The sequence below is a fragment of the Diadema antillarum genome, unplaced genomic scaffold (genome assembly GCF_040938485.1).
Source record: "Diadema antillarum isolate AM-2024a unplaced genomic scaffold, OU_Dant_1.0 seq00000847_RagTag, whole genome shotgun sequence".
NCBI lineage: Eukaryota > Metazoa > Echinodermata > Echinoidea > Diadematoida > Diadematidae > Diadema > Diadema antillarum.
The window spans coordinates 1,707,501-1,721,046 of record NW_027271721.1 but is presented as its reverse complement, the minus strand read 5'-3'; the positions used below and the strand labels follow the sequence as shown (position 1 = coordinate 1,721,046).

At 36.9% G+C, this 13,546-nt stretch overlaps 1 protein-coding gene across 1 annotated transcript; it reads left to right on the top strand.

Annotated features, from left to right (window-relative positions):
• Positions 1 to 8,233: 8,233 nt before the first annotated feature.
• On the top strand, positions 8,234 to 9,319 carry LOC139740351 (carbohydrate sulfotransferase 1-like). Its single transcript, XM_071650944.1, has one exon. The coding sequence runs from the start codon at positions 8,234 to 8,236 to the stop codon at positions 9,317 to 9,319; it is 1,086 nt and encodes a 361-aa protein (XP_071507045.1).
• Positions 9,320 to 13,546: the final 4,227 nt, after the last annotated feature.

Below are 13,546 nucleotides of genomic sequence, written 5' to 3'. Positions count from 1 at the left end.
ACTCCCAAAACGGTCTGGAGCTATGAAATGAGCACCTCTGCTTATCATGACCTTTTTCACTGTGACCTTTATGATAATTATAGCAGCGGGTTTTCCCCCACTGTTTGTCTCTACCTGAAAGTCAGAGCCCATCATGTAATGTATCGCCTCGTATAAAGCGAGGTACGCTGGGGACATTGACTTTTGCAAATTCATTGGAAAGAGAACGATTTATGAATTACGGTTGTTAGTTACCGTCGTTATGTAAAAAGAGTACAGCAACGATCAGGACAGGCATCACAGTAGGAAACTGAGATCAACTCATTTAGAAAACTATTTTCGTTTGATTGTGTTAAGAGTATTAATTTAATATATACACCATTCATAATATCAATTCTGGACTTTGCCTTCATTTATAGCAACCTGATTTACACCAGATTTTTTAAAAAATATATTATTAATATTTTGCTTTCTTTCAGCTTGCATGAAAATTATGTCTTGGAAGGCCTGTGCAAATTCTAAGTCCCTGATATGAAATAAGAATGAATCAAAGCGAAAGTGATTTTTAACACGTTTTATAATGCTCTCGAAAATTATAACAATTACGATGGTTACTTTGATAACATAAACTCAAATTTACTTTTTGAATTTATATCTATTACGATAATTTCTTTTTTTCATGGGCTTTATGTTCATGGTTTATTTGTTAACACGTGGAATATAAAACAGTTAAAAATAAACAAACAAACAAACATCAATTGAAATGGACGTGCGTATTGTCTGTACATGGTGCATTCATTGCACTGTTTACATGGAAAGCATCTTGCCAATATATGACACAACGGCTTAATAGTTGCCAAATAATTCGGTATACACCGGTTTTCATAACAATACTTCGAGACAATTTCAAAATATGAAAATATCGGAAATAATCATGTTCAACCCTCACGGTTATGGTAGAGGAGGTTTTTAAGTCTCTATAATATTTCATAAGTGCTTTTTAATACATTACTTCCCTCGTACATTTCAAACGCTTCGTACTGCACATTCTGTATGTTTCCTTCTTCGTCCGTAGATAAGATAAAATATATAACGCAGTGAATAGAATTAGAAAATCTTTGCTTTCAAGTATTTCATATTTGATTACCACTGTTTTGCCGGTGTTGAATATTCCTGTGTGACCAGCGAAATTGAAGTGTCAATTAATCTTAGGTGACGAGTGTACTGCACACGTGTTAAAATCTGGCCAGTATATCATATCTAAAGTACGTGTATTGTGAAATTCTACTAAGATTCACAGACATACCAAACCGTAATATGTATCAAGACACACACACACACACACACACACACACACACACACAAACAAACAAACAAACAAACAAATTCCCGAATAATGGCTAAGTACCATATTTTGGCCCAGCGAACATATAATTTGGAAGAATACACCGTTAAAAATAAACAAACCAACTAGCCAAGCCGGTTGTATCCGTCCAACGATTTCTTTTGATGACAGACTAGCGAGCGTTTATTAGTAAACATACAATATGTCTGCTTAAGAGTGAGTATCTCAAATGCAATACATGTATAAAAAGAAACTGTGATTGTGCTGAAAGATGCACTTGGCGACAGAGCAGTTGTGCCAAAAGTTACAAGAGGTATAAGTGCCAGATCGTGCGGTACAGGTGAGTAAAGAATTAAAAGGATGGCTGATCGAATAAAGATGATAAATAATTTGACCTTCATTCATCCTAATCATGTCAACTTGATAAACTGTGATTGTAAAGAGGAATGGTCACAAGTAGCAATTCATGGGAAAAAAAAGTATGTGTCACTGTCACTCACTAATCATGAACGTTACAGAATTCAATTGTAAATAAAATTGGTCCCGTATATGTCTGCTAAAATAGACATTCTTCATTGTTTAGAATTTTTGAGTTTGGTTAGGGGCAGAGCTTCTGGATTTGATACAAATTACATCATAATTATCATAATCAATAATATGTTATATAAAATAAAACACAAGTTTGGAAAGTGCTACAGCTTTCTGCAGGTTTCTCATTATCTCACCAATTAATGTTAAAAACCTGAAGTTAGGTCTCAACCGAAACTATACTATCCCTTTCAACAGCACGTCCACATTTCTTAAAAATTTCGACCTTTACAGTTTATATAGGGTTTGGTTTTCTATTGTTTGCTTCTTCAGAAATAATAATCAATAATAATAATTATTATGTGTCATGTACATCTTGCGCATTGTTGCTCGGGTGACGAAGATTTTTGTAAGCGTATTACAGGTGGCTATCTCGTTATTTTTTTATGTATTTTGTTAGTTGTTTCTCTTGCTCTTTTTGCTCTCATTTCCTTTACGTCCCTTTCCTTCCTTTCATAGTTTTCGTTACTGGGTTGTTTGTTTATAACAAGACGAACATTTTCATCAAGCTGTGCTGTTTAATAGGTCCCCCACATTTCGTGTTTGTATAAATTGTCTTCTCTAGTCTTCTTTTTGAATTACGACGCTATGTCTGGTCTTATGTTCAATCGATTGTATCATGTTATTTGTGTTTGAGATGTGGAATATTGAAATAAAGTCAAATCAAATCAAATCAAATCAAAAGGATTCTGAGTTACATTGCAACTGATGGGCTGCACCGGGTATGAACACGAAGAACTTATTCGGCACAAGAAGAATGGTATTAGTGTAATATATTAATGTGTGTGTTGATGTGTCTTTTGTATTTATTTTGTATGGCAAGCGAGAAAGCATCTTAACTATTTCAAGCAGACTAGGATCGGCGGCTTTACATCCTCTCCGAAGGACCATGCAGGTAATGAGACTAGGCCATACTTTGGGGCACAAGCGCTTGTACCATGCAGACTCCAATCTGGGACTTCACGTTTGAGAAACCGTGGTCTCATCTACTGAATTACAACGGCCCCTCATACAGCAAATAAGGTTGACTTGACGAAGGTATACATTGTATTATAGTACCTGTTCTCACAAGCATATGTTATACCACTCAAGGAAATATGGGCAGGGACAATAAAGCAAATACATCTGAAACCAAGACTGATGTATATAGATGGATATCTTTTTTTTTCTTTCTTTTAAGCAAATCGTTTTTGTGGAAAGACTTCTTTGAACGAGCCTAACAGGTGGTTTGAACCCTTTGGAACTGATCCAAAGTACTTGGTCAAAGATTGACAAAAACCCTTATTAGCACTGTCAAGATTGTAGGAGTCTACCAACAGTCTAAGTGTTAACTTCTTCGCTGGAAAGTTGTAGGTGATTGTCTTAATCTGCTCCAAGTATACAACAAACATCGAGCTCAATCACGAATTTTTACTTCTAACCAAACATATTCTGTATATATCAACCGTTTGAAAGCTTCATGTTGTATCATCTAAGCAAGCTTGTCTTTACAGCCAGCCACAGAATCGGTAAAACAGTCACTCAACTCGCAATAAGACGAAAATTCCATTAAAACCGGCGGAAATTCACTTAGTGTTGCGGAGTCAGGCCAGCTGTATGCTTTCTCCCGCACAGATCCGTAAAGTACTGTTTAACCCTGCTATATAAGAAACCGTACGCAAATTTCACCTTTTGAGCACGTTCAGATAATCGATACTTTCCCATCATCGATCGCTAAGACCACTGGAAGACAAGCCCATGGTATAGAAGAGAACACCTTTCATCTTCTCATGTGCCATATACACGTATTCGTACCCCTATATCAAGAGTGATACGGAGCTGACGAGATAACTCCGTTATACCTTCTGAGAAAGAAGAGTGTGAAGAACAAAACATCTGGGGACTGAGACAGTAATCAATTTTAGTACAGATAATTTTCTTCTGATGTTGTGACGACTGTTGGATATTGTTTGTATCATTTTGTCCGACATTGACTGGGCGAGGACGCATACAGAGTAAACTGGAGAAAATTAGGCTTGGTGTGTGCCATACAAAATAGAGGTAAGGCGTAAAGAATTGAAATGGCTGATTGATATTTATGTTCATCCCCATGCACGCATTTTCATTCATGTTGACGTATATAAAAACATATAAGAGTCATGTATCTCATGTTTGTGTGTGTTGAGTTTAGTTTAGTTGAGTTTATTTTATTTCACCACGACGTGTCACTCACTTCAGTGTGTGTGTGTGTGTGTGTGTACATCAATGTCGACTACAGTGACATGCATTGTAGCTACGTATGTGTATGTGTGTATGTATGTATGTATGCATGTATATTATGTACGTCTTTGCTGGTTTCCCTGGTTTCGTTTCCGGTAGAAGTTGACAGGTATTACTATGTACTTTTTATTCTGCTTGACGATGTTACTGAAGGTTTGTATTTGTGTTTCCGTCATCACTGATGCTTTCACTACGATTATATTGCACTATCGAGTAGAACGGTATCTCACAGATTAATTTGTTTTGATTACACAAAAGTGTTGAAAATGGTAATAACTGGTTCTATGAAGTTGCACTTGTGAGCATCATGATTTTTTACACTATGTTTAATATCGTAAAGATATTATACATCGGCATAAGAAAATGATTCCCAAGTCTTGTTGTTGAATGAACAAAAAGTGCAAAATAGCGCTATATTAATCAAGGCAACGTTTCCACCCTCATGGTACATAATAATATATGGCGCAGATTTTACTAAACATACAAGAGCATATTATGTTCAAAATCATTGTTTGAATGTACACACAAAAAGTGTAGAGACCCTATAAGCAGCTCAAATGTCTCTTATGCTATTACAGGCTACGAAATCACATGAAAATTCCAATTAAAACCTCTCGGGTTCCTAGGTGCTAACGGGTGTTTTCGTCATCTGATACTAGACGTTGAAATAACTTGCTACCGAGTATCGATCGATAAGACCAGTGGAAAGTATACTGTGGTCGATAGAAGGGTACACCTTTCCATCTCCTCGTCTGCCACGTATTCATTTCCACCATTATATTCGGAAAGATCCAGACGTGACAGAATGACTTAGTTTAAGAAAGTAACATCTCAAGAAGAAAACATCTGGGACTAAGACAGTTTTCTCTCTTAGCACATATATTATTATATATCCTGACGAAGACTGAAGGATACAATTTGCATACTATTTTGTCCTCGTGAGGACACAGAGTGAAGTACAGAAAACTGGGGTTGGTTAGAGTCATTTCAAAACTAAGGTAAGTCTTGAAGAAGTGAAATAGTGGACATGCTCAGCACATATGGACATACCTGTTCATTTATGTTGCTGTCCAGTAGCCTATATACAAATATGATATGCCTGTTTATCCATGCTGATTTGTATTCTGTTTACGTTCACGTATACTAGTACTGTAATATGTATTATGAGGGCATTATTTACCGTTTGAAGATGAAACAAAACCCCAGCTTTAGTGCTTCAAAATTGTTCTACGGTACTTATTTTGCCGATTCTCCGGGTTTCGTTTCGTGAAGAAAAATACTGGTATACGCGACGTATGCCATTTTTCTTCTGCTCTACAATTTTACAGGAGGATTGTGTGTGTGTGTATGTCTTTGCGAATAACTGTCACTTTAAATACGCTTTCACTGTAATTATAATACTGCATCCATAGGGTGAGGTACCTCATAGATTCCAATTCGATTCACGCCAATTCTATCATATTTTATTCCTATCCACCAGGGTAACAAGTATACATTTTGACAAATTGTAATGTTTAACGAATTGTAAGCATTACACAAGTCATAAAGTGCAATAATACCAATTAGTATGATAGATAATGAGAGAAACAACGTATATTTTGCAATAGTGAGAAAAGTACATAATAGGGCGATAGAAAAGAGAGACCCATGCACTGAAAAACGGAGTTTGTTAGACATTGGCCACTCGTAAAGAACACATGCATCCCGAATTTATCTATATGCAGTGAGTGCATTCTTGATAACAAAAGTAAGACACATTACGTAAACAAAAGCACATCGCATACATAGGATACATGTTTTTTTTTTTAAGTATACAGAGAGGAAATACAAACTTAAAGTGAGATATAACAGACACTATTCGGTGAGCCATGCGCATTATACACCAGGGGCCCGTTGCATAAAAGTTACAATTATGGTAACTTTGCCATCCAATGGTAACTACCATAGATAGTAACAATACTCAACAGCCAATCAAAATCAAGAATTCCATGGAAGTTACCATTGGATGGCCAAGTTACCATAATTGTAACTTTTATGCAACGGGCCCCGGAATTTATGGTAATAAAACAACAATATGAATAGAATACACACAGTTGGTCACGCTAAAAAACACCTCCCCCCTCAAAAAAACCCGAACAAATATATAAATGACATATACATGGACAAAAGACGTAAAATTGTATCAAGATCAAAGACTATACCACAGCGAAATTACAACCCAAAGAAGAACGAAGAGAAAGGAGAAGGGGCAGAGAAGGAAGCAAAAGAGGTATGTGAACATGCCACTCCATCGCCAGATATCGACGAAATGAAATTCCTCCTGTTGTCAAAACAGTAATAACTACACACTTATAGTTACATGGATGAATGCTCTGAATCGCACCTAAATACTTCTCCCCACGCTTGGTTTTGACCTGACATTGATCGTTTTGTTCTATTTATACTGCATTGCAGAGCGAGGATGGTTACATGATCAGCATTCAAGAGCTATAATCATGAGTTCTGAACGGGGCTTCATAGGGCGCTGCCTCCCACCCGTCATCATCCTTGGATCTTTGGTCTCTTTCTACTTCATCTTGTACCAGCATGGTAAGTCATTTACACATGCAGTACCATATAACCCACCGTTGCCTATTTCCTATAACTCGACTAAAAGCAGTGAAAATATATTTTTTTTTTTTTTGTACCGCACCATGACCACAATTTCCGTAAATGCATTTTTTTTTTCTTGATTGCGTATACTCACGTTGATGTGTTTTGATAATTCAGACAAGGTTACATCAGGACATCAACCATTTACTTTTCTTTTATAAATGGCACCAGTGCACTTATAGAACCACCGGTATAAAGCGCCATATCAATGCAATTATTGTTAATAATGATAATGATGATGATGATAATAATAATAATAATAATAATAATAATAATAATAATAATAATAATAATATCATTATTATTATTATTCAATTCAATTCTAAGTTTATTTCATTTTTCGACAAAACATATGTTTCACTTCATTCAATAACAAAGAATAAGATAAGTAGAACATAGTGGAATGAAAAGACTACAACAATTGAGGACCTATAATAATCATACATTGTGTAATAAGAAAGAAACAGAATTGTTCAAAGTGAAATACATATATACCGTTGCTTTAAGTGCGAAAAATGGAGGGACCCACTAAAGATATTATCATTATTATTATTATTATTATTATTACTATCATAATTGTCACCATTATTACTACAGGTATCATTATCATTATACTACTACTATTATTTCATCTGAAAGTATAATGACATCGCCTTAGCACACGCCAAGCGTGAAATGGGTTTGCTATACCATAGCAAACTTTCTTTTGCTTTCTCGTCCTCGAATGCTCACTGGAATAAAGTTACAAGCACTTTTGTCAACTCATATGGGAGAAAACTTACAGTACTGTTCATATCAGGTGATATGGAGAATGTCACAAGGTTATTCTCATTTCACAGTCTCAGTGTTTTCTGGTGAGACTGATGAGAAAGCTACAGCATTTGGCTGAAAAATCACAACTTTTAGGTAGTGATCCTCGGTTGTCAAGTAGGCCTACTTTGTCCCTATCTGACCCCGTATATGACGTTTCACATTGCAGAGTAATTTTCCCCCAATGTAACTGACAAAATAAGTATATAAAGTGATCTAATTTCATTTTTTTTTTCATTTTGTAAAGTTTTTACCACGAATGCACACTTTGTTTAAAGCTTGTCAAATGGACAGATTCAACAGGACGTAGTTTATTCAATTTTGATGGTAAGGCAACCGACTCACAGACATGAGAGAATAATGGTGTGGAAATGAACATTGTAAGAGTTTGATGCTTTTTGTGATTACTAAATTGTAATTAAAGATACAAATTATCATGATTAATTCCCCAATGTATTGAATACAAACAACAGTGTGTATTTTGTTTTCATATCTTTTTCCACTTATTTTCTTTCTTATTCTTGTCAAGATTATAGCACCATCGTGAATTCTGTAACGCCAGACGAGGATGGGATAACAAATTCAGGCCTTTATCGAAAAATGTCGAGTGCCATCTTTGGAAAACTTACTTCAGCAGCTGAACATGACGGCACCTCCAAATTCATCACTGAAGTATCGTCTCTACAACCCAGACATCCTGTCTCACAGGTCGAGTCTCAAACACATAAGTCTCTACCATCACCTGCTCAATATGATCTACGTGATACTGATAGCAGCTCACAGCTACGAACTCGGGTTGTCATAGTTACGACTAAACGGTCCGGTTCTTCCTTTGTGGGAGAACTCTTCAATTCCAATCCAGAGATTTTCTACATGTTCGAACCTTTATTTAGTATTACATTTGATGTTTTATACCATCGTCTGTCACCAAAGAATGCCGTGAAGGAATCCTTGTATATCTGGAACCATATTTTGCGATGCAATTATTCGACATCTTATCCGAAACCAACCAAGTGGGTAAAGAATGGAGGACTTAACCTGTGTGTTGCGAGTAATGCTTTGAACAGATCCAGCTCGCTGTGCGAAAAACACAGTGTTTCTCCTGAAAATGTTGGCCATGTCATTTCTCAGTTGTGTTTGGATCATTCGTTCACGGTGCTCAAAACAATCAGGGTCATGGATATAAAAGAGCTGCGTAGCTTCTTGGAGGATCCAACGCTAAACGTAAAAATCCTCCACCTCATTCGAGACCCACGTGCGGTGATGAACTCCCGTCGAAAACTGAAGGAAGGAAACAGCGACCTCGAACGACGAAAGGGCAAAGGCGCGGATGAAATTGTAGATCTGTGTCAGCACATGGCGCGAAATTTAAAGTATCGTGACAATCCTCCCACGTGGCTAAAAGGGAAATACATTATGGTTCGATTTGAGGACATCGCCAGCAACCCAGTGGAAGAGACAAGACGCATTTACTCTGAACTCGGACTTCCCATTCACCAAGACGTGATTGATTGGATTGAGCAAAATACGCACCAAAGTCCCAAGAAGGCGAGCCCGTTTTCCCGCCAGAGAAACACTTCAGCGGTGCTTACAGCATGGAAAGACAGCATTCCGACTTTGGTGAAAAAAGATGTCGAAAAAAAGTGCAGAGACGTTATGAGGAAACTCTCGTACGATGTTCCATGATCTTCTTGACAGAGTGTGACCAACGTTTTCTGTGGTGACTGCATTATACAATATCAATATCGTTATTGTCATTGCCATTGATATATACAATCAATATCATCATGGCGATTAGGCAGAGTAGGAAACTTACTCAAGCAAATTTCTTGAATATGACTTACAAATATAACATATGTCAATTCGAAAAATTAGGAAACGAAACATTCACCTATGAATATCCTTTGGTACCATTCTGTCATTTCCTGCGTACATGCAGGGGCGTAGACATGGTAGACAGCGGGAGGAGGAAGGGTGAATAGGGGTATGCATCTCCCCCCCCCCCCCACCTCACAAGGTGGGGAGATGACAATTATTGTGCAATCCTTCCCTCCCCCCCTCAGGTGATTAGTGGTATTCTTTTTTTATCGTGATTATGATTATCTCTTTTCTTTTTATTATTATTATCATTATCGTCAATACCGTTATCATTGATATAACGATAATAATGATAGTATCGGTCGGTACTTGTTATCATTTGTATCATTATCAATTATCATTATCATTATTATTATTATTATGCCTCCGCCACGAAGTGGTGCCGGAGGCATTATGTTTTCGGGTTGTCCGTCCGTCCGTCCGTAATGAATTTTGTGGACAACGTAACTTAAAAACCTTTTGAGGTATCTTAATGACACTTGGCATGTATGTGTATAGGGGGTGAAGTTGTGCCTATACACTTTTGGATGCACATGCTCAAGGTCAAAGGTCAAAAGGTCAAGGTCAAATATGTAAAATTTCCTTATTTCCACCATATCTATACAATGCCTGAAGATATTTTCTTGAAACTTAGTGTATACATGTATTACCCAATTTAAATTCTCTGGTGAAAGTTTGGGGTCATGAGGTCAAAGGTCAAAGTTCAAACGGTCAAGTAAAAATATTAAAACTTCACTTTTTTTCTCCGTATCTTGGAAATTGTTCAAGGTATCTTCATGGAACATAGTATATATACATGTCTGACTGACAGTGATTATCTAGAGAATTTAGGGTTCATGGGGTCAAAGGTCAGGGGTCCAAGGCAACACTTTTACAATGTTACTATTTCCCTCACATTTATGCAATGCCAGCAGGATTGTGTATTTTTTTTACACTTGGTGTATGCATGTATAACCTAATAGAGATTCTCTGGAAAGTTCCTTTTTTTTTTCTTTTCTTTTTTTGCCTCAAAGGTGAAAAGGTCAAAGATCAAGTGAAAGTGCAGAACTAGCTTTTTCCTCCATATCTCGGAAGTGGCTCAAGTTATCTTGAAACTTACTACATATTTATGCATGTTCTGCCTGACGGTGATTATTGTATGAATCTTAGGGTCAGAGACCAGATGAAAATGGTAACAATTTACTATTCAATACAGAAATTGCACTTTTTCTCCCTACCTTGAAAATTGCTCAATGCATAAACTTACTAATGGGTCAAAGTCAAGTTAAAGTCCTTGAATTCCCAAATACATGCTCTCCTATTCATCCAATTAAAACTAGGTCAAGGAAGGTGAACATTTAACACATTTGTGACGAATTTGTCATTTTAATATTTTGCCAATTTTGTGAAAATGTAATCACACATTGTCCACATGTACTATAGACCTATTAGGAGAATCATGCATTATGGCGGAGGCATACCAGTCGCCATAGCGACATTTCTAGTTATTATAATTGTCATTATTATTATCATAATCATTATCATCATCATTGTTTTCATTATTACAATCCTCATCGTCATCTTCGTCATCGTCGCTTCGTCTTTATTTCCATCCTGATCCCTAAATACAATTTTCTTCTACCTCTTCTGGGACGGTGTCAATAAATATTTATCAAGAGACGTACTGGTATATAATGGAGATGGAGCTTGATTCATAAATCTTCCTGTTATTGTTATCATTACTATCTGTATTGTTACTTGTGTTGTAATCTTTTAAACTATAGCACATAGTAAGCGAAGTTGAGGGGCGCGTCAACGCTTGCCCTTTAAAGAGCACTGCACAAAATTGAGCCGTTTGGTTACGGTAATATTTGTCTAACTTTTCTGATGAAAATGTTCCCAAACTTCAACCAGAAGAGTGCACCAGATCGTTGAATTTTGAATCTAAAAATTTAAAAACTCCCTTGAGAAGGAGGTGGAACTCCATCCCACACCTTCCCCCGCTATAGTTCAAGTGCCATAAACTAACTATTTACACAGTCAGTGATAGCGAAAAGACGCAAACGTATAGATTTGATCAGGTCATTCATGTCTGATTGACCTCAATAGTTGTTTCTCAAACTTTTGATTTAAAAATTTTCTTCATATTCGCCCAGAAGCATGCTCCAGATAATTCAATTTCAGTTCTACGAGATTAAAAAAAGCTCCATCATGGGAGGGGATATGCCCCCTGCCTTATCCTCCTCCTTTTGACCATCTCAAAAGACTTATTAGGATAGCCTATACACTAGTGAAAAGACGCACAAAATTTAGTCATTCACACTCCATGAATATTACGTTTTCTTACTTGCGATTGAACATTTTCGATTTATTTCCCTTATGCACCAGATCGTTGAATGATCACTTTGAAAATGAAAAAGCTCCACACCCTCCCCTTTGTTCCAGCTCCATAAACACAGTTCAAAATGAAAATACACACAGAAAAAGAGGTCACAGATACCATAATCTAGCTATTAGGCAATGTCCTTAAATATAATTGTTTGTTCTTGATTAAAAAAAAAATGTCCAAATATTGAATTCCCCTAAACAGTGTGCACCATTCATATCGTTGAATTTTCAGTTCTAAAAATGCAAAAGCTCCATCTTGTGGGAGAGGGATACCCCCTCCTATACCTCCCCTTCTTTCCATTTCCGAATAGACTCATATAAATGAGTGCCATTTTGAAGCAGCTACATTAGCTCCCCATCCAATCACGCATAATTTTTAAGATACTGTTACTGACTTACCAGTGCCTGCACTCAATGGCACCAGAATATCTCAGTGAGTCCTTGGTAAGGTACGCCCCCTCTCGTAATCTCAGATCGGTTCAGAAAAATATTCTCCAATGTCCTGTTATCACAACTAAGTTTTATGGTGACCGAACTTTTGCTTATGCTGCATGCTGCTCCCACACTGTGGAACACTGTCCTATATTATATAAAGGAAGCTTCCACAGTGTTAAAGTTCAAAACTGCGCTCAAGACATTTCTGTTTCAAAAGTATTATGAATGAGTTTTGGTGTACGGGACATTGAACAGTATACATTTCTTTTTCCATTTTCATGCCTCTCTTTAAAGCGCATAGAGACATTAAGATAGTGATTTATTATGCGCTATATAGGCACTGCATTATTATTATCATTATTATTATAATTGGCCTTGTACATTGCCTTGAATGTTCATTTTCCTACTTTTCAATTGACAATATTCCAGACCTCCCCAAAAGTGTTCACAAAATCGTAGAAATTCAGTTTTAAAAGCGCAAAGGCTCCACACCCTCCCCTTTGATCCATATCCCATAGACTTATACCATAGTACAAATTTAAGATACACACGCGGATAACAGATACCACAATAATACATTCGAATGTCCTGGAATATTAGTTTCTCCTATTCGATTGAGAATTTTGAAAAAAAAAAATGCCCCTAAGGTGTGCACAAGATCACTGCATTCAGTGCTAAAAATGCAAAATCTCCCTCGTGCTCAAGGGGGATACCCCCTCCCGCAGCCTGTCCCCCGCTCGCTCCTTTCGCTGCCTTCTAGCTCGAGTGTTCCCCACAAAATATCAATAGACATTAATATATCTGTACCCCCTATACAGAAATTGGAGAGCTGCTACTTTTCCTTGTTTTTCTTTTTCCGTTGTATGTGTGTGCGTGCGTGTGTGTGTGTGTGTGTTGTTGTTGTTGTTGTTGTTGTTGTTGTTGTTGTGGTTGTTGTTGTTGTTGTTATTTGAACATCAGAATATTGTTCTGGGCTGTGGACCTGCAATGTCTATCATACACCGTTGTATAGTGTAACTATAACGGGAAGAGTCCGCTGAACAATTGTTTTGTTTTGTATCAATGGAGCAAAGAATTCAAGGTGCTTTTTGTTTGTTTGTGTTTGCGTGTATGTGTGTGTGTGTGTGTGTGTTTGCAATTTAAGTATAAAAACTCCTCAAAAGTATCGTCCTTTTTTTCACATTGAAAACTTTCCAAACACGCCATTCTAAGTGTGCACCAGATTGTTGAATT